The following is a 22,500-nucleotide window of genomic DNA, read 5'->3' on the forward strand; positions in this document are numbered from 1 at the left end:
AACACAAATCCCTTTTCACATGTTCATATTTGTTACGATAGTGGGAGAGATGATCCTGGACAACAACCAGGTTATGATAGTGGGAGAGATGCTCCTGGACAACAACCAGGTTATGATAGTGGGAGAGATGCTCCTGGACAACAACCAGGTTATAATAGTAGGAGAGATGCTCCTGGACAACAACCAGGTTATGATAGTGGGAGAGATGCTCCTGGACAACAACCAGGTTATGATAGTGGGAGAGATGCTCCTGGACAACAACCAGGTTATGATAGTGGGAGAGATGCTCCTGGACAACAACCAGGTTATGATAGTGGGAGAGATGCTCCTGGACAACAACCAGGTTATGATAGTGGGAGAGATGCTCCTGGACAACAACCAGGTTATGATAGTGGGAGAGATGCTCCTAGACAACAACCAGGTTATGATAGTGGGAGAGATGCTCCTGGACAACAACCAGGTTATAATAGTAGGAGAGATGCTCCTGGACAACAACCAGGTTATGATAGTGGGAGAGATGCTCCTGGACAACAACCAGGTTATGATAGTGGGAGAGATGCTCCTGGACAACAACCAGGTTATGATAGTAGGAGAGATGCTCCTGGACAACAACCAGGTTATAATAGTAGGAGAGATGCTCCTGGACAACAACCAGGTTATGATAGTGGGAGAGATGCTCCTAGACAACAACCAGGTTATGATAGTGGGAGAGATGCTCCTGGACAACAACCAGGTTATGATAGTGGGAGAGATGCTCCTGGACAACAACCAGGTTATGATAGTAGGAGAGATGATCCTAGACAACAACCAGGTTATGATAGTGGGAGAGATGCTCCTGGACAACAACCAGGTTATGATAGTGGGAGAGATGCTCCTGGACAACAACCAGGTTATGATAGTGGGAGAGATGCTCCTGGACAACAACCAGGTTATGATAGTAGGAGAGATGCTCCTAGACAACAACCAGGTTATGATAGTGGGAGAGATGCTCCTGGACAACAACCAGGTTATGATAGTGGGAGAGATGCTCCTGGACAACAACCAGGTTATGATAGTGGGAGAGATGCTCCTGGACAACAACCAGGTTATGATAGTGGGAGAGATGCTCCTGGACAACAAACAGGTTATGATAGTGGGAGAGATGCTCCTGGACAACAACCAGGTTATGATAGTGGGAGAGATGCTCCTGGACAACAACCAGGTTATGATAGTGGGAGAGATGCTCCTGGACAACAACCAGGTTATGATAGTGGGAGAGATGCTCCTAGACAACAACCAGGTTATGATAGTGGGAGAGATGCTCCTGGACAACAACCAGGTTATGATCAGAGTGCTGAGGCAGTGTCTGTCTGTCTGTCTGTCTGTCTGTCTGTCTGTCTGTCTGTCTGTCTGTCTGCCGGTCTATCTGTCCACCTGTCCGTCTGTCCGTCTGTCTGTCTGTCTGTCTGTCTGTCTGTCTGTCTGTCTGTCTGTCTGTCTGTCTGTCTGTCTGTCTGTCTGCCTGCCTGCCTGCCTGTCTGTCTGTCTGTCTGCCGGTCTGTCTGTCTATCTGATCCACCTGTCCGTCTGTCTGTCTGTCTGTCTGTCTGTCTGTCTGTCTGTCTGCCGGTCTGTCTGTCTATCTGTCCACCTGTCTGTCTGTCTGTCTGTCTGTCTGTCTGTCTGTCTGTCTGTCTGTCTGTCTGTCTGTCTGTCTGTCTCTTGTCTGGTTGTCTGAACACACAGCCAAACACTCAGAGAGGAGACAAGCTGCTCATTGGAGGAACTCAGTCATATCACACACAACAGTCTGTCATTCCCTACCGCAGTCTGATTACAACAGAGTACCCAGTAGTGTAGCTGCAGTCGGACCAGGGGAGAGGGGCTGAGTAACCAGTAGTCTAGTCCAATTTAGCCTGCTGATGAGGAGCTGCTGTTATGTTTCTTATTTGGTCAGACAGAAGGTACAGCAGACAGATACTAGACTGCAGAGAAGAGGAGAGGAGAGGAGAAGAGAGGGGAAGAGAAGAGAAGAGAAGAGAAGAGAAGAGAAGAGAAGAGAAGAGAAGAGAAGAGAAGAGAAGAGAAGAGAAGAGAGGAGAGGAGAGGAGAGGAGAGGGGAAGAGAAGAGAAGAGAGGGGAAGAGAAGAGAAGAGAGGAGAGGAGAGGAGAGGAGAGGGGAAGAGAGGAGAGGAGAGGAGGGGAGAGGGGAGGAGAGGAGAGGAGAGGAGAGGGGAAGAGAGGAGAGGAGAGGAGGGGAGAGGGGAGGAGAGGAGAGGAGAGGGGCTGACTGCATCCTCGATGTGCATCTGTAGTGCCTAGTGTTACCTCTTTGACTGTCTATAGAGCAGTATGCTACATTACAGCTGTGTGTAGCTGACCCTCTTCTTGGGCACACAGCCTCCTCTTCCAACTCCTTCTCCTCCTGCTCCTCCTCTTCGTCCACCTCCTCCACCACCTCCTCCTCCTCTTCTGTGTAACCCCCTCCCTGCTGGTGTGCTGTGGTGTGCCAGTAGTATGTTCTGGGAAAAGGTATGCCTGAATAAGCATGATGCCAGCAGCACCTTTTTCCCTTCTCATTAATTCAAGTATGTGACATGGCAAAAACACAGCCCACCCCCCTCTCTATAATCCTGTGTTGAGGCATGTTATGGTCACCAGGGTGAACCTCTATACTCCTGTTTAGAGGCATGTTATGGTCACCAGAGTGAACCTCTATAATCCTGTTTAGAGGCATGTTATGGTCACCAGGGTGAACCTCTATAATCCTGTTTAGAGGCATGTTATGGTCACCAGGGTGAACCTCTATAACCCTGTGTTGAGGCATGTTATGGTCACCAGGGTGAACCTCTATAATCCTGTGTTGAGGCATGTTATGGTCACCAGGGTGAACCTCTATAATCCTGTTTAGAGGCATGGTATGGTCACCAGGGTGAACCTCTATAACCCTGTGTTGAGGCATGTTATGGTCACCAGAGTGAACCTCTATAATCCTGTGTTGAGGCATGTTATGGTCACCAGGGTGAACCTCTATAATCCTGTGTTGAGGCATGTTATGGTCAACAGGGTGAACCTCTATACTCCTGTTTAGAGGCATGTTATGGTCACCAGAGTGAACCTCTATAACCCTGTGTTGAGGCATGTTATGGTCACCAGGGTGAACCTCTATAATCCTGTGTAGAGGCATGTTATGGTCACCAGAGTGAACCTCTATAATCCTGTTTAGAGGCATGTTATGGTCACCAGAGTGAACCTCTATAATCCTGTGTAGAGGCATGTTATGGTCACCAGGGTGAACCTCTATAATCCTGTGTAGAGGCATGTTATGGTCACCAGGGTGAAACTCTATAATCCTGTGTTGAGGCATGTTATGGCCACCAATGACACTGAGCCAATGTCAATACTTCAATATATCAATAATACAATAATATATATTCTATACTAATGTCTGAGATACTGTTCATCCTCCTAGTTCAATACTGTTCACCCTCCTAGTTCAATACTGTTCACCCTCCTAGTTCAATACTGTTCACCCTCCTAGTTCAATACTGTTCATCCTCCTAGTTCAATACTGTTCACCCTCCTAGTTCAATACTGTTCACCCTCCTAGTTCAATACTGATCACCCTCCTAGTTCAATACTGTCCACCCTCCTAGTTCAATACTGTTCACCCTCCTAGTTCAATACTGATCACCCTCCTAGTTCAATACTGATCACCCTCCTAGTTCAATACTGTTCACCCTCCTAGTTCAATACTGTTCACCCTCCTAGTTCAATACTGTTCACCCTCCTAGTTCAATACTGTTCACCCTCCTAGTTCAATACTGTTCACCCTCCTAGTTCAATACTGTTCACCCTCCTAGTTCAATACTGTTCACCCTCCTAGTTCAATACTGTTCACCCTCCTAGTTCAATACTGTTCACCCTCCTAGTTCAATACTGTTCACCCTCCTAGTTCAATACTGATCACCCTCCTAGTTCAATACTGTTCACCCTCCTAGTTCAATACTGTTCACCCTCCTAGTTCAATACTGTTCACCCTCCTAGTTCAATACTGTTCACCCTCCTAGTTCAATACTGTTCACCCTCCTAGTTCAATACTGATCACCCTCCTAGTTCAATACTGTTCACCCTCCTAGTTCGAAACTGTTCACCCTCCTAGTTCAATACTGTTCATCCTCCTAGTTCAATACTGTTCACCCTCCTAGTTCAATACTGTTCACCCTCCTAGTTCAATACTGTTCACCCTCCTAGTTCAATACTGTTCACCCTCCTAGTTCAATACTGTTCACCCTCCTAGTTCAATACTGTTCACCCTCCTAGTTCAATACTGTTCACCCTCCTAGTTCAATACTGTTCACCCTCCTAGTTCAATACTGATCACCCTCCTAGTTCAATACTGTTCACCCTCCTAGTTCAATACTGTTCACCCTCCTAGTTCAATACTGTTCACCCTCCTAGTTCAATACTGTTCACCCTCCTAGTTCAATACTGTTCACCCTCCTAGTTCAATACTGATCACCCTCCTAGTTCAATACTGTTCACCCTCCTAGTTCAATACTGTTCACCCTCCTAGTTCAATACTGATCACCCTCCTAGTTCAATACTGTTCACCCTCCTAGTTCAATACTGTTCACCCTCCTAGTTCAATACTGTTCACCCTCCTAGTTCAATACTGTTCATCCTCCTAGTTCAATACTGTTCATCCTCCTAGTTCAATACTGTTCATCCTCCTAGTTCAATACTGTTCATCCTCCTAGTTCAATACTGTTCACCCTCCTAGTTCAATAATGTTCACCCTCCTAGTTCAATACTGATCACCCTCCTAGTTCAATACTGTTCACCCTCCTAGTTCAATACTGTTCACCCTCCTAGTTCAATACTGTTCACCCTCCTAGTTCAATACTGTTCACCCTCCTAGTTCAATACTGTTCACCCTCCTAGTTCAATACTGATCACCCTCCTAGTTCAATACTGTTCACCCTCCTAGTTCAATACTGTTCACCCTCCTAGTTCAATACTGTTCATCCTCCTAGTTCAATACTGTTCACCCTCCTAGTTCAATACTGTTCCCCCTCCTAGTTCAATACTGTTCACCCTCCTAGTTCAATACTGTTCACCCTCCTAGTTCAATACTGTTCACCCTCCTAGTTCAATACTGTTCACCCTCCTAGTTCAATACTGATCACCCTCCTAGTTCAATACTGTTCACCCTCCTAGTTCAATACTGTTCACCCTCCTAGTTCAATACTGTTCACCCTCCTAGTTCAATACTGTTCACCCTCCTAGTCCATTACTGTTCACCCTCCTAGTTCAATACTGTTCATCCTCCTAGTTCAATACTGTTCATCCTCCTAGTTCAATACTGTTCACCCTCCTAGTTCAATACTGTTCACCCTCCTAGTTCAATACTGATCACCCTCCTAGTTCAATACTGTTCACCCTCCTAGTCCAATACTGTTCACCCTCCTAGTTCAATACTGATCACCCTCCTAGTTCAATACTGATCACCCTCCTAGTTCAATACTGTCCACCCTCCTAGTTCAATACTGTCCACCCTCCTAGTTCAATACTGATCACCCTCCTAGTTCAATACTGTTCACCCTCCTAGTTCAATACTGTTCACCCTCCTAGTTCAATACTGTTCATCCTCCTAGTTCAATACTGTTCACCCTCCTAGTTCAATACTGTTCACCCTCCTAGTTCAATACTGTTCACCCTCCTAGTTCAATACTGTTCACCCTCCTAGTTCAATACTGTTCACCCTCCTAGTTCAATACTGTTCACCCTCCTAGTTCAATACTGTTCACCCTCCTAGTTCAATACTGTTCACCCTCCTAGTTCAATACTGATCACCCTCCTAGTTCAATACTGTTCACCCTCCTAGTTCAATACTGTTCACCCTCCTAGTTCAATACTGATCACCCTCCTAGTTCAATACTGTTCACCCTCCTAGTTCAATACTGTTCACCCTCCTAGTTCAATACTGATCACCCTCCTAGTTCAATACTGATCACCCTCCTAGTTCAATACTGTTCACCCTCCTAGTTCAATACTGTTCTCCCTCCTAGTTCAATACTGTTCACCCTCCTAGTTCAATACTGTTCATCCTCCTAGTTCAATACTGTTCACCCTCCTAGTTCAATACTGATCACCCTCCTAGTTCAATACTGTTCACCCTCCTAGTTCAATACTGATCACCCTCCTAGTTCAATACTGTTCACCCTCCTAGTTCAATACTGTTCACCCTCCTAGTTCAATACTGTTCACCCTCCTAGTTCAATACTGTTCACCCTCCTAGTTCAATACTGTTCACCCTCCTAGTTCAATACTGTTCACCCTCCTAGTTCAATACTGTCCACCCTCCTAGTTCAATACTGTTCACCCTCCTAGTTCAATACTGATCACCCTCCTAGTTCAATACTGTTCACCCTCCTAGTTCAATACTGTTCACCCTCCTAGTTCAATACTGATCACCCTCCTAGTTCAATACTGTTCACCCTCCTAGTTCAATACTGTTCACCCTCCTAGTTCAATACTGTTCACCCTCCTAGTTCAATACTGTTCACCCTCCTAGTTCAATACTGATCACCCTCCTAGTTCAATACTGTTCACCCTCCTAGTTCAATACTGTTCACCCTCCTAGTTCAATACTGATCACCCTCCTAGTTCAATACTGATCACCCTCCTAGTTCAATACTGATCACCCTCCTAGTTCAATACTGTTCACCCTCCTAGTTCAATACTGTTCACCCTCCTAGTTCAATACTGTTCACCCTCCTAGTTCAATACTGTTCACCCTCCTAGTTCAATACTGTTCACCCTCCTAGTTCAATACTGTCCACCCTCCTAGTTCAATACTGTTCACCCTCCTAGTTCAATACTGATCACCCTCCTAGTTCAATACTGTTCACCCTCCTAGTTCAATACTGTTCACCCTCCTAGTTCAATACTGTTCACCCTCCTAGTTCAATACTGTTCACCCTCCTAGTTCAATACTGTTCACCCTCCTAGTTCAATACTGTTCACCCTCCTAGTTCAATACTGTTCACCCTCCTAGTTCAATACTGATCACCCTCCTAGTTCAATACTGTTCACCCTCCTAGTTCAATACTGTTCACCCTCCTAGTTCAATACTGATCACCCTCCTAGTTCAATACTGTTCACCCTCCTAGTTCAATACTGTTCACCCTCCTAGTTCAATACTGTTCACCCTCCTAGTTCAATACTGTTCACCCTCCTAGTTCAATACTGTTCACCCTCCTAGTTCAATACTGTTCACCCTCCTAGTTCAATACTGATCACCCTCCTAGTTCAATACTGTTCACCCTCCTAGTTCAATACTGTTCACCCTCCTAGTTCAATACTGATCACCCTCCTAGTTCAATACTGATCACCCTCCTAGTTCAATACTGATCACCCTCCTAGTTCAATACTGTTCACCCTCCTAGTTCAATACTGTTCACCCTCCTAGTTCAATACTGTTCACCCTCCTAGTTCAATACTGTTCACCCTCCTAGTTCAATACTGTTCACCCTCCTAGTTCAATACTGTCCACCCTCCTAGTTCAATACTGCTCACCCTCCTAGTTCAATACTGATCACCCTCCTAGTTCAATACTGTTCACCCTCCTAGTTCAATACTGTTCACCCTCCTAGTTCAATACTGTTCACCCTCCTAGTTCAATACTGTTCACCCTCCTAGTTCAATACTGTTCACCCTCCTAGTTCAATACTGTTCACCCTCCTAGTTCAATACTGATCACCCTCCTAGTTCAATACTGTTCACCCTCCTAGTTCAATACTGTTCATCCTCCTAGTTCAATACTGTTCACCCTCCTAGTTCAATACTGATCAGCCTCCTAGTTCAATACTGTTCATCCCCCTAGTTCAATACTGTTCACCCTCCTAGCTCAGGCTGTGTTATCTGTGTTATCTGTTCTGGACAGACACAAGAAAAGTTTTTTTTTGTTTTTTTTTTACATGTAAACTTTATTTAACTAGTCGAGTTAAGAACAAATTCCTATTTACAATGACGGCCTCCCCCGGCAACGCTGGGCCAATTGTGCGCCACCCTATGGGACTCCTTAATCACAGACGGATATATACAATGCAAATTAATTACTTAAAAATCATACAATGTGATTTTCTGGATTTTTGTTTTAGATTCCGTCTCTCACAGTTGAAGTGTACCTATGATATAAATTACAGACCTCTACATGCTTTGTAAGTAGGAAAACCTGCAAAATCGGCAGTGTATCAAATACTTGTTCTCCCCACTGTATATATTTGTCAATTCAAGGGCTTTATTGGCTCCCTCTCTGTGTCTCTGAGGGTCTGAGTGCTGGGGTGTTAACACTGACGGCCATTTTGTGTTTGAGTCCACCGGGTGGGTTCTGTCAAACACATGAGCTTCCCCCAGTCCCAGTAGAGGCCTGTGTCGTTGAATCAGACTACACCTGACCACCACACGTGTTGTGTTAGTAACTCCATCACCCGCTCCCCTCCCCTCTCCCCCTCCTCCTGCCCTCATCTCCCCTCCCTTCCTCCCCTCCCTCCTCTCCTCCTCTACCCCTCCTCCCGCCCCCATCTCCCCTCCCTTCCTCCCCTCCCGTCCTCCCCTCCCTCCTCTCCTCCTCTACCCCTCCTCCCGCCCCCATCTCCCCTCCCTTCCTCCTCTCCCTCCTCTCCTCCTCTCCCCCTCCCTTCCTCCTCTCCCTCCTCTCCTCCTCTCCCCCTCCCTCCCTCCCCTCCCTCCTCTCCTCCTCTACCCCTCCTCCCGCCCCCATCTCCCCTCCCTTCCTCCTCTCCCTCCTCTCCTCCTCTCCCCTCCCTTCCTCCTCTCCCTCCTCTCCTCCTCTCCCCCTCCCTTCCTCCCCTCCCTCCTCTCCTCCTCTACCCCTCCTCCCGCCCCCATCCCCCCTCCCTTCCTCCTCTCCCTCCTCTCCTCCTCTCCCCCTCCCTTCCTCCTCTCCCTCCTCTCCTCCTCTCCCCCTCCCTTCCTCCCCTCCTCCCCACGACTTTAAGGTCTCAGAGCGAGTGACGTTACCGATAGAAATGCTATTAGCTCGCGCCACCGCTAACTAGCTAGCCATTTCACACTTAAAGATTGATGAATCATTTTTTTTATTTTCTTAAATAAATATAAATAATAAATGCTGTGAACCTTCAAACAACATTCCAAAACAACATGGGTGATAGTTGTGAGATACTCCTTAGAGGATAGCTATTAATATTATTATATATTATATTACATTATATTATAATTATTAATATGTCCCAACATATTTGTCTAGCTGGCTACTGCCAGAACAACTCAATTGAAAGTCCCTTTTTACTCCAAGACGAGGATAACCAGCTGTCAGAGCAGCTCACAGATTACTGCACCTGTACATAGCCCATCTATAATTTAGCCCAAACAACTACCTCTCCCCCTACTGTATTTATTTATTTATTTTGCTCCTTTGCACCCCAGTATTTCTATCTCTACTTTGCACATTCTTCCACTGCAAATCTACCATTCCAGTGTTTTATTTGCTATACTGTATTTATTTTGCTCCCATGGCCTTTTTTTGCCTTGACCTCCCTTCTCTCACCTCATTTTCTCACATCGTATATAGACTTGTTTCTACTGTATTATCGACTGTATGTTTGTTTTACTCCGTGTGTTGTTGTTTGTGTTGTTTGTTGTTGTTTGTGTCGAACTGCTTTGCTTTACCTTGTTCCAGGTCGCAATTGTAAATGAGAACTTGTTCTCAACTACCTGATTAAATAAAGGTGAAATAAAAATAAATAAATAAATAAATAAAACTGGTCCTAAATGTTTATATCACCCATAGTTGTGTGTCTCTACACCTGACAGAGTGGATTTGTCCTAATGTATTTGTCTAGTTTGATGTACACTTTTGCCATTGTGAATATCAGACTCACCAGTCTTGAAGATCTCGTAGCGCAGTGAGAAGCCAGCCCCCTGGTGAGCGTAGTCAGAGACGAACCTGATGAGGAGGACGGGGCCGGAGGAGATGATGGCTGGAGGGGCGATGTTACTGCAGTGTTTACCCAACAGGTCTGCCTTCTCGCTGTTCCCATCGCGGATCTCTACGTAGTCATATCTAGTGGAGAAACACATGGAGACCATGTTTCATATTGGAAGTCCAAGAAAAAAACAGTAGAAAGAAAAATGTGTCTTCTGACAAGAGAGAAGAAAAACCCCAAAAAACATATAAATATATATAATATATATATATAATCACACGAAACCAGTCGTGACATGGGGTTCACAGGAAACAGTCGTGACATGGGGTTCACAGGAAACAGTCGTGACATGGGGTTCACAGTGTTATCCAAGAACCAGTCGTTACATTGGGTTCACAGGAAACAGTCGTGACATGGGGTTCACAGTGTTATCCAAGAACCAGTCGTTACATGGGGTTCACAGGAAACAGTCGTGACATGGGGTTCACAGGAAACAGTCGTGACATGGGGTTCACAGTGTTATCCAAGAACCAGTCGTGACATGGGGTTCACAGGAAACAGTCGTGACATGGGGTTCACAGGAAACAGTCGTGACATGGGGTTCACAGTGTTAACCAAGAACCAGTCGTTACATGGGGTTCACAGGAAACAGTCGTGACATGGGGTTCACAGGAAACAGTCGTGACATGGGGTTCACAGTGTTAACCAAGAACCAGTCGTTACATGGGGTTCACAGTGTTATCCAAGAAACAGTCGTTACATGGGGTTCACAGGAAACAGTCGTGACATGGGGTTCACAGTGTTATCCAAGAACCAGTCGTTACATGGGGTTCACAGGAAACAGTCGTGACATGGGGTTCACAGTGTTATCCAAGAACCAGTCGTTACATGGGGTTCACAGGAAACAGTCGTGACATGGGGTTCACAGTGTTATCCAAGAACCAGTCGTTACATGGGGTTCACAGGAAACAGTCGTGACATGGGGTTCACAGTGTTATCCAAGAACCAGTCGTTACATGGGGTTCACAGGAAACAGTCGTGACATGGGGTTCACAGTGTTATCCAAGAACCAGTCGTTACATTGGGTTCACAGGAAACAGTCGTGACATGGGGTTCACAGTGTTATCCAAGAACCAGTCGTTACATGGGGTTCACAGGAAACAGTTGTGACATGGGGTTCACAGTGTTATCCAAGAACCAGTCGTTACATGGGGTTCACAGGAAACAGTCGTGACATGGGGTTCACAGTGTTATCCAAGAACCAGTCGTTACATGGGGTTCACAGGAAACAGTCGTGACATGGGGTTCACAGGAAACAGTCGTGACATGGGGTTCACAGTGTTAACCAAGAACCAGTCGTTACATGGGGTTCACAGGAAACAGTCGTGACATGGGGTTCACAGGAAACAGTCGTGACATGGGGTTCACAGTGTTATCCAAGAACCAGTCGTTACATGGGGTTCACAGGAAACAGTCGTGACATGGGGTTCACAGTGTTATCCAAGAACCAGTCGTTACATTGGGTTCACAGGAAACAGTCGTGACATGGGGTTCACAGTGTTATCCAAGAACCAGTCGTTACATGGGGTTCACAGGAAACAGTTGTGACATGGGGTTCACAGTGTTATCCAAGAACCAGTCGTTACATGGGGTTCACAGGAAACAGTCGTGACATGGGGTTCACAGTGTTATCCAAGAACCAGTCGTTACATGGGGTTCACAGGAAACAGTCGTGACATGGGGTTCACAGGAAACAGTCGTGACATGGGGTTCACAGTGTTATCCAAGAACCAGTCGTGACATGGGGTTCACAGGAAACAGTCGTGACATGGGGTTCACAGGAAACAGTCGTGACATGGGGTTCACAGTGTTAACCAAGAACCAGTCGTTACATGGGGTTCACAGGAAACAGTCGTGACATGGGGTTCACAGGAAACAGTCGTGACATGGGGTTCACAGTGTTAACCAAGAACCAGTCGTTACATGGGGTTCACAGTGTTATCCAAGAAACAGTCGTTACATGGGGTTCACAGGAAACAGTCGTGACATGGGGTTCACAGTGTTATCCAAGAACCAGTCGTTACATGGGGTTCACAGGAAACAGTCGTGACATGGGGTTCACAGTGTTATCCAAGAACCAGTCGTTACATGGGGTTCACAGGAAACAGTCGTGACATGGGGTTCACAGTGTTATCCAAGAACCAGTCGTTACATGGGGTTCACAGGAAACAGTCGTGACATGGGGTTCACAGTGTTATCCAAGAACCAGTCGTTACATGGGGTTCACAGGAAACAGTCGTGACATGGGGTTCACAGTGTTATCCAAGAACCAGTCGTTACATTGGGTTCACAGGAAACAGTCGTGACATGGGGTTCACAGTGTTATCCAAGAACCAGTCGTTACATGGGGTTCACAGGAAACAGTTGTGACATGGGGTTCACAGTGTTATCCAAGAACCAGTCGTTACATGGGGTTCACAGGAAACAGTCGTGACATGGGGTTCACAGTGTTATCCAAGAACCAGTCGTTACATGGGGTTCACAGGAAACAGTCGTGACATGGGGTTCACAGGAAACAGTCGTGACATGGGGTTCACAGTGTTAACCAAGAACCAGTCGTTACATGGGGTTCACAGGAAACAGTCGTGACATGGGGTTCACAGGAAACAGTCGTGACATGGGGTTCACAGTGTTATCCAAGAACCAGTCGTTACATGGGGTTCACAGGAAACAGTCGTGACATGGGGTTCACAGTGTTATCCAAGAACCAGTCGTTACATTGGGTTCACAGGAAACAGTCGTGACATGGGGTTCACAGTGTTATCCAAGAACCAGTCGTTACATGGGGTTCACAGGAAACAGTTGTGACATGGGGTTCACAGTGTTATCCAAGAACCAGTCGTTACATGGGGTTCACAGGAAACAGTCGTGACATGGGGTTCACAGTGTTATCCAAGAACCAGTCGTTACATGGGGTTCACAGGAAACAGTCGTGACATGGGGTTCACAGGAAACAGTCGTGACATGGGGTTCACAGTGTTAACCAAGAACCAGTCGTTACATGGGGTTCACAGTGTTATCCAAGAAACAGTCGTTACATGGGGTTCACAGGAACCAGTCGTGACATGGGGTTCACAGTGTTATCCAAGAACCAGTCGTTACATGGGGTTCACAGGAAACAGTCGTGACATGGGGTTCACAGTGTTATCCAAGAACCAGTCGTTACATGGGGTTCACAGGAAACAGTCGTGACATGGGGTTCACAGTGTTAACCAAGAACCAGTCGTTACATGGGGTTCACAGTGTTATCCAAGAACCAGTCGTTACATGGGGTTCACAGGAAACAGTCGTGACATGGGGTTCACAGTGTTATCCAAGAACCAGTCGTTACATGGGGTTCACAGGAAACAGTCGTGACATGGGGTTCACAGTGTTATCCAAGAACCAGTCGTTACATGAGGTTCACAGGAAACAGTCGTGACATGGGGTTCACAGTGTTATCCAAGAACCAGTCGTTACATGGGGTTCACAGGAAACAGTCGTGACATGGGGTTCACAGGAAACAGTCGTGACATGGGGTTCACAGTGTTATCCAAGAACCAGTCGTTACATGGGGTTCACAGGAAACAGTCGTGACATGGGGTTCACAGGAAACAGTCGTGACATGGGGTTCACAGTGTTAACCAAGAACCAGTCGTTACATGGGGTTCACAGGAAACAGTCGTGACATGGGGTTCACAGTGTTAACCAAGAACCAGTCGTTACATGGGGTTCACAGGAAACAGTCGTGACATGGGGTTCACAGTGTTAACCAAGAACCAGTCGTTACATGGGGTTCACAGGAAACAGTCGTGACATGGGGTTCACAGTGTTATCCAAGAACCAGTCGTTACATGGGGTTCACAGGAAACAGTCGTGACATGGGGTTCACAGTGTTATCCAAGAAACAGTCGTTACATGGGGTTCACAGGAAACAGTCGTGACATGGGGTTCACAGTGTCTCAAATGGCACCCTACTCCCATCACTTAGCCCGATGGGCCCTGATCAAAGTAGTGCACTATGTTTACCGTATACAGAGTCTCTATCCAGACGCAGACTATCATTGTGTGTCACTCCAAGCTAGTCTCCGTTCTTCTCTGGTCGTTGACCTCTAGTGACCTGCTCTAATCTTTCTCCAAAAACGAATTCCTACTCGTCAGTTTCCTGAGCTTTAGTAACAGGATCCTACCTCCATAGTAACAGGATCCTACCTCCATAGTAACAGGATCCTACCTCCATAGTAACAGGATCCTACCTCCATAGTAACAGGATCCTACCTCCATAGTAACAGGATCCTACCTCCATAGTAACAGGATCCTACCTCCATAGTAACAGGATCCTACCTCCATAGTAACAGGATCCTACCTCCATAGTAACAGGATCCTACCTCCAATAGAAACCCTTTAATTGGAAGCAATCCATACAACAATATAATTTCTCTAAGACTATTGTCTTCAGAGTTCCGACAGGTGGGGTCACTCAGGAGGGGTCACTCAGGTGGGGTCACTCAGGAGGGGTCACTCAGGTGGGGTCACTCAGGTGGCGTCACTCTTATGCCCTTCAAGTCCTGACTAATCAGAGTGGACTAAAGTGTTGTATTATCTAAGGTAAGACAATGGGAGAGAGACTGCAATCCTAGGCACCCCACTTCCTGTAATTTTATTGTAATATAGACAGGGCAGTATAGTAGTTGTTTTATGGTAATATAGACACAGGGCAGTATAGTAGTTGTTTTATGGTAATATAGACACAGGGCAGTATAGTAGTTGTTTTATGGTAATATAGACAGGGCAGTATAGTAGTTGTTTTATGGTAATATAGACACAGGGCAGTATAGTAGTTGTTTTATGGTAATATATACAGGGCAGTATAGTAGTTGTTTTATGGTAATATAGACAGGGCAGTATAGTAGTTGTTTTATGGTAATATAGACACAGTGCAGTATAGTAGTTGTTTTATGGTAATATAGACACAGGGCAGTATAGTAGTTGTTTTATGGTAATATAGACAGGGCAGTATAGTAGTTGTTTTATGGTAATATAGACAGGGCAGTATAGTAGTTGTTTTATGGTAATATAGACACAGGGCAGTATAGTAGTTGTTTTATGGTAATATAGACAGGGCAGTATAGTCGTTGTTTTATGGTAATATAGACAGGGCAGTATAGTAGTTGTTTTATGGTAATATAGACACAGGGCAGTATAGTAGTTGTTTTATGGTAATATAGACACAGGGCAGTATAGTAGTTGTTTTATGGTAATATAGACACAGGGCAGTATAGTAGTTGTTTTATGGTAATATAGACACAGGGCAGTATAGTAGTTGTTTTATGGTAATATAGAAACAGAGCAGTAGAGTAGTTGTTTTATGGTAATATAGACAGGGCAGTATAGTAGTTGTTTTATGGTAATATAGACAGAGCAGTATAGTAGTTGTTTTATGGTAATATAGACACAGGGCAGTAGAGTAGTTGTTTTATGGTAATATAGAAACAGAGCAGTAGAGTAGTTGTTTTATGGTAATATAGAAACAGAGCAGTAGAGTAGTTGTTTTATGGTAATATAGACACAGGGCAGTATAGTAGTTGTTTTATGGTAATATAGACACAGGGCAGTATAGTAGTTGTTTTATGGTAATATAGACACAGGGCAGTATAGTAGTTGTTTTATGGTAATATAGACACAGGGCAGTATAGTAGTTGTTTTATGGTAATATAGACACAGGGCAGTATAGTAGTTGTTTTATGGTAATATAGACATAGCAGTATAGTAGTTGTTTTATGGTAATATAGACAGAGCAGTATAGTAGTTGTTTTATGGTAATATAGACAGAGCAGTATAGTAGTTGTTTTATGGTAATATAGACACATGGCAGTAGAGTAGTTGTTTTATGGTAATATAGAAACAGAGCAGTAGAGTAGTTGTTTTATGGTAATATAGACACAGGGCAGTATAGTAGTTGTTTTATGGTAATATAGACACAGGGCAGTATAGTAGTTGTATTATGGTAATATAGACACAGGGCAGTATAGTAGTTGTTTTATGGTAATATAGACACAGGGCAGTATAGTAGTTGTTTTATGGTAATATAGACAGGGCAGTATAGTAGTTGTTTTATGGTAATATAGACAGAGCAGTATAGTAGTTGTTTTATGGTAATATAGACACAGGGCAGTAGAGTAGTTGTTTTATGGTAATATAGACACAGGGCAGTAGAGTAGTTGTTTTATGGTAATATAGACACAGGGCAGTAGAGTAGTTGTTTTGTGGTAATATAGACACAGGGCAGTAGAGAAGTTGTTTTATGGTAATATAGACACAGGGCAGTAGAGTAGTTGTTTTATGGTAATATAGACACAGGGCAGTATAGTAGTTGTTTTATGGTAATATAGACACAGGGCAGTAGAGTAGTTGTTTTATGGTAATATAGACACAGGGCAGTAGAGTAGTTGTTTTATGGTAATATAGACAGGGCAGTATAGTAGTTGTTTTATGGTAATATAGAAACAGAGCAGTAGAGTAGTTGTTTTATGGTAATATAGAAACAGAGCAGTAGAGAAGTTGTTTTATGGTAATATAGAAACAGAGCAGTAGAGTAGTTGTTTTATGGTAATATAGAAACAGAGCAGTAGAGTAGTTGTTTTATGGTAATATAGACACAGGGCAGTAGAGTAGTTGTTTTATGGTAATATAGACAGGGCAGTATAGTAGTTGTTTTATGGTAATATAGAAACAGAGCAGTAGAGTAGTTGTTTTATGGTAATATAGAAACAGAGCAGTAGAGAAGTTGTTTTATGGTAATATAGACACAGGGCAGTAGAGTAGTTGTTTTATGGTAATATAGACACAGGGCAGTAGAGTAGTTGTTTTATGGTAATATAGACACAGGGCAGTATAGTAGTTGTTTTATGGTAATATAGAAACAGAGCAGTAGAGTAGTTGTTTTATGGTAATATAGACAGGGCAGTATAGTAGTTGTTTTATGGTAATATAGACACAGTGCAGTATAGTAGTTGTTTTATGGTAATATAGACAGGGCAGTAGAGTAGTTGTTTTATGGTAATATAGAAACAGAGCAGTAGAGTAGTTGTTTTATGGTAATATAGACAGGGCAGTAGAGTAGTTGTTTTATGGTAATATAGACACAGGGCAGTATAGTAGTTGTTTTATGGTAATATAGAAACAGAGCAGTAGAGTAGTTGTTTTATGGTAATATAGACAGGGGCAGTATAGTAGTTGTTTTATGGTAATATAGAAACAGAGCAGTAGAGAAGTTGTTTTATGGTAATATAGACACAGAGCAGTAGAGTAGTTGTTTTATGGTAATATAGACACAGGGCAGTAGAGTAGTTGTTTTATGGTAATATAGACACAGGGCAGTAGAGTAGTTGTTTTATGGTAATATAGACAGGGCAGTATAGTAGTTGTTTTATGGTAATATAGAAACAGAGCAGTAGAGTAGTTGTTTTATGGTAATATAGACACAGAGCAGTAGAGTAAGGCTGTGGTGATATCCTTTTATCTGTCAATCAGTGCAGAATAAAAGTAGTGTTGTCTGACAATGGGAGCAAGACTGCCAAGAGTAACTCCAGACCCCAATGTCCTCCCATTGTAATGAAACGTTTAGTGCAGTACGGTTCTGCTGATATGGTCTAACGACCCCCAGGCCACACAGCTACAGGTGCCAGCCACCACGACTCCCCAGTGAGGAAACAGGATTACAGCTGCTTCTGTTAGAGTTAATGGAGATCTCTGGTTGTTCAACTGAGGTACTAGAACCAGGCCTGTTGTTGTTTTAGTTGTTGTGTGTGTGTTTTAAACATGGAGACAACGACCAGCAGTATGGAGACAACGACCAGCAGTATGGAGACAACGACCAGCAGTATGGAGACAACGACCAGCAGTATGGAGACAACGACCAGCAGTATGGAGACAACGACCAGCAGTATGGAGACAACGACCAGAAGTATGGAGACAACGACCAGCAGTATGGAGACAACGACCAGCAGTATGGAGACAACGACCAGCAGTATGGAGACAACGACCAGCAGTATGGAGACAACGACCAGAAGTATGGAGACAACGACCAGCAGTATGGAGACAACGACCAGCAGTATGGAGACAACGACCAGCAGTATGGAGACAACGACCAGCAGTATGGAGACAACGACCAGCAGTATGGAGACAACGACCAGCAGTATGGAGACAACGACCAGAAGTATGGAGACAACGACCAGCAGTATGGAGACAACGACCAGCAGTATGGAGACAACGACCAGAAGTATGGAGACAACGACCAGCAGTATGGAGACAACGACCAGCAGTATGGAGACAACGACCAGCAGTATGGAGACAACGACCAGCAGTATGGAGACAACGACCAGAAGTATGGAGACAACGACCAGCAGTATGGAGACAACGACCAGCAGTATCAAGGCTGTTTTAATCATGGAGACAACGACCAGCAGTATCAAGGCTGTTTTAATCATGGAGACAACGACCAGCAGTATAAGGCTGTTTTAATCAGGGAGACAACGACCAGCAGTATCAAGGCTGTTTTCATCAAGGAGACAATGACCGGCAGTATCAAGGCTATTTTAAACATGGAGACAATGATCGGCAGTTGTAGCAGATCAACAGACTGTAGGGTAGTGGGGCAGAGAGATGACAGATCAACAGACTGTAGAGTCGGGGGGCAGAGAGATACAGATCAACAGACTGTAGGGTAGTGGGGCAGAGAGATGACAGATCAACAGACTGTAGATTAGTGGGGCAGAGAGATGACAGATCAACAGACTGTAGGGTAGGGGGGCAGAGAGATACAGATCAACAGACTGTAGGTTAGTGGGGCAGAGAAATGACAGATCAACAGACTGTAGGTTAGTGGGGCAGAGAGATGACAGATGTAGCAGGTCAACAGACTGTAGGGTAGTGGGGCAGAGAGATGACAGATCAACAGACTGTAGGTTAGTGGGGCAGAGAGATGACAGATCAACAGACTGTAGGGTAGGGGGCAGAGAGATACAGATCAACAGACTGTAGGTTAGTGGGGCAGAGAGATGACAGATCAACAGACTGTAGGTTAGTGGGGCAGAGAGATGACAGATGTAGCAGGTCAACAGACTGTAGGGTAGTGGGCAGAGAGATACAGATCAACAGACAGTAGGGTAGTGGGGCAGAGAGATGACAGATGTAGTAGATCAACAGACTGTATGGTAGTGGGCAGAGAGATACAGATCAACAGACTGTAGGGTAGTGGGCAGAGAGATGACAGATCAACAGACTGTATGGTAGTGGGGCAGAGAGTTGACAGATCAACAGACTGTAGGGTAGTGGGCAGAGAGATGACAGATCAACAGACAGTATGGTAGTGGGGCAGAGAGATGACAGATGTAGTAGATCAACAGACTGTATGGTAGTGGGCAGAGAGATACAGATCAACAGACTGTAGGGTAGTGGGCAGAGAGATGACAGATCAACAGACTGTAGGGTAGTGGGAAGAGTGATGACAGATCAACAGACTGTATGGTAGTGGGGCAGAGAGATGACAGATCAACAGACAGTATGGTAGTGGGGCAGAGAGATACAGATCAACAGACTGTAGGGTAGTGGGCAGAGAGATGACAGATCAACAGACTGTATGGTAGTGGGGCAGAGAGTTGACAGATCAACAGACTGTAGGGTAGTGGGCAGAGAGATGACAGATCAACAGACAGTATGGTAGTGGGGCAGAGAGATACAGATCAACAGACTGTAGGGTAGTGGGGCAGAGAGATACAGATCAACAGACAGTATGGTAGTGGGGCAGAGAGATACAGATCAACAGACTGTAGGGTAGTGGGACAGAGAGATGACAGTTGTATCAGATCAACAGATAGTGGGGCAGAGAGATACAGATCAACAGACAGTATGGTAGTGGGGCAGAGAGTTGACAGATCAACAGACTGTAGGATAGTGGGGCAGAGAGATACAGATCAACAGACAGTATGGTAGTGGGGCAGAGAGATACAGATCAACAGACTGTATGGTAGTGGGGCAGAGAGATGACAGTTGGGGTAGATTATAGGGTAGGTTACAGGGTAGGTTATAGGGTAGGATATAGGATAGTATATAGGGTAGGATACAGGGTAGGTTATAGGCTATGATATAGCGTAGCATATAATGTAGGTTCTAGGGTAGGTTATAGGGTAGGTTATATGGCAGGTTATAAGGTAGGTTATAGGGTAGGTTATACGGTAGGTTCTACGGTAGGCTATATGGTAGATTATAGGGTAACAGGTAGAGAGACTGCTGAATGTTGAGGGCAGGTTATAAGGTAGGTTATAGGGTAGGTTGTAGGGTAGGTTATAGGGTAGGTTATAAGGTAGGTTGTAGGGTAGGTTATATGGCAGGTTATAAGGTAGGTTATAGGGTAGGTTGTAGGGTAGGTTGTAGGGTAGGTTATAGGGTAGGTTATGGGGTAGGTTATAGGGTAGGTTATAGGGTAGGTTATAGGGCAGGTTATAAGGTAGGTTATAGGGTAGGTTATAGGGTAGGTTATAGGGTAGGTTATAGGGTAGGTTATATGGTAGGTTATAGGGCAGGTTATAAGGTAGGTTTTAGGGTAGGTTATAGGGTAGGTTGTAGGGTAGGTTATATGGCAGGTTATAAGGTAGGTTGTAGGGTAGGTTGTAGGGTAGGTTATATGGTAGGTTGTAGGGTAGGTTATATGGCAGGTTATAAGGTAGGTTATAGGGTAGGTTGTAGGGTAGGTTATAGGGTAGGTTGTAGGGTAGGTTATATGGTAGGTTGTAGGGTAGGTTATATGGCAGGTTATAAGGTAGGTTATAGGGTAGGTTGTAGGGTAGGTTATAGGGTAGGTTATATGGTAGGTTCTAGGGCAGGTTATAATGTAGGTTATAGGGTAGGTTATAGGGTAGTTTATAGGGTAGGTTATAGGGTAGGTTATAGGGTAGGTTATAGGGCAGGTTATAAGGTAGGTTATAGGGTAGGTTATAGGGTAGGTTATAGGGTAGGTTATAGGGTAGGTTGTAGGGTAGGTTATATGGCAGGTTATAAGGTAGGTTATAGGGTAGGTTGTAGGGTAGGTTATAGGGTAGGTTGTAGGGTAGGTTATATGGTATGTTGTAGGGTAGGTTATATGGCAGGTTATAAGGTAGGTTATAGGGTAGGTTGTAGGGTAGGTTATATGGTAGGTTGTAGGGTAGGTTATATGGCAGGTTATAAGGTAGGTTATAGGGTAGGTTGCAGGGTAGGTTATATGGTAGATTATAGGGTAACGGGTAGAGAGACTGCTGAATGTTGAGGGTAGGTTATAAGGTAGGTTATATGGCAGGTTATAAGGTAGGTTATAGGGTAGGTTATAGGGTAGGTTGTAGGGTAGGTTATATGGCAGGTTATAAGGTAGGTTATAGGGTAGGTTGTAGGGTAGGTTATATGGTAGGTTATAGTGTAGGTTATAGGGTAGGTTATAAGGTAGGTTATAGGGTAGGTTATAGGGTAGGTTATAGGGTAGGTTATAGGGTAGGTTATAGGGTAGGTTATAGGGTAGGTTGTAGGGTAGGATATATGGCAGGTTATAAGGTAGGTTATAGGGTAGGTTGTAGGGTAGGTTATATGGTAGGTTGTAGGGTAGGTTATATGGCAGGTTATAAGGTAGGTTATAGGGTAGGTTGTAGGGTAGGTTATATGGTAGATTATAGGGTAACGGGTAGAGAGACTGCTGAATGTTGAGGGTAGGTTATAAGGTAGGTTATATGGCAGGTTATAAGGTAGGTTATAGGGTAGGTTATAGGGTAGGTTGTAGGGTAGGTTATATGGCAGGTTATAAGGTAGGTTATAGGGTAGGTTATAGGGTAGGTTATAGGGTAGGTTATAAGGTAGGTTATAGGGTAGGTTATAGGGTAGATTGTAGGGTAGGTTATATGGCAGGTTATAAGGTAGGTTATATGGCAGGTTATAAGGTAGGTTGTAGGGTAGGTTATAGGGTAGGTTATAGGGTAGGTTATATGGCAGGTTATAAGGTAGGTTATAGGGTAGGTTATAGGGTAGGTTGTAGGGTAGGTTATATGGCAGGTTATAAGGTAGGTTATAGGGTAGGTTATAGGGTAGGTTGTAGGGTAGGTTATATGGCAGGTTATAAGGTAGGTTATAGGGTAGGTTATAGGGTAGGTTATAGGGTAGGTTATAAGGTAGGTTATAGGGTAGGTTATAGGGTGGGTTGTAGGGTAGGTTATATGGCAGGTTATAAGGTAGGTTATATGGCAGGTTATAAGGTAGGTTGTAGGGTAGGTTATAGGGTAGGTTATAGGGTAGGTTATAGGGTAGGTTATATGGTAACGGATAAAGAGACTGCTGAATGTTGAAGGCTAACTTTGTCATCTCATGCACAACATATAATGTTTTCCATACTATTTACTAATTTATGAGACACTTCACGTTTCAGTGTAAAACTATGGATTCCTTAGCCACACTCCACATTACACAAATGACCATGGGTAATAACCAT

The 22,500-nt window shown here is 44.4% G+C and overlaps 1 protein-coding gene across 1 annotated transcript in view; it reads right to left on the reverse strand.

Moving 5' to 3' along the window:
* Positions 1 to 22,500, reverse strand: part of LOC127914921 (neuropilin-2-like) — a 403,275-nt gene that overhangs the window by 257,630 nt on the left and 123,145 nt on the right. Inside the window, exon 3 of the mRNA XM_052492709.1 lies at positions 9,909 to 10,090. Coding sequence (XP_052348669.1) covers positions 9,909 to 10,090 — 182 coding nt within the window. The remainder of the gene's footprint in view (positions 1 to 9,908; positions 10,091 to 22,500) is intronic.

Source organism: Oncorhynchus keta, chromosome 34 (assembly GCF_023373465.1).
Source record: "Oncorhynchus keta strain PuntledgeMale-10-30-2019 chromosome 34, Oket_V2, whole genome shotgun sequence".
Classification (NCBI taxonomy): domain Eukaryota; kingdom Metazoa; phylum Chordata; class Actinopteri; order Salmoniformes; family Salmonidae; genus Oncorhynchus; species Oncorhynchus keta.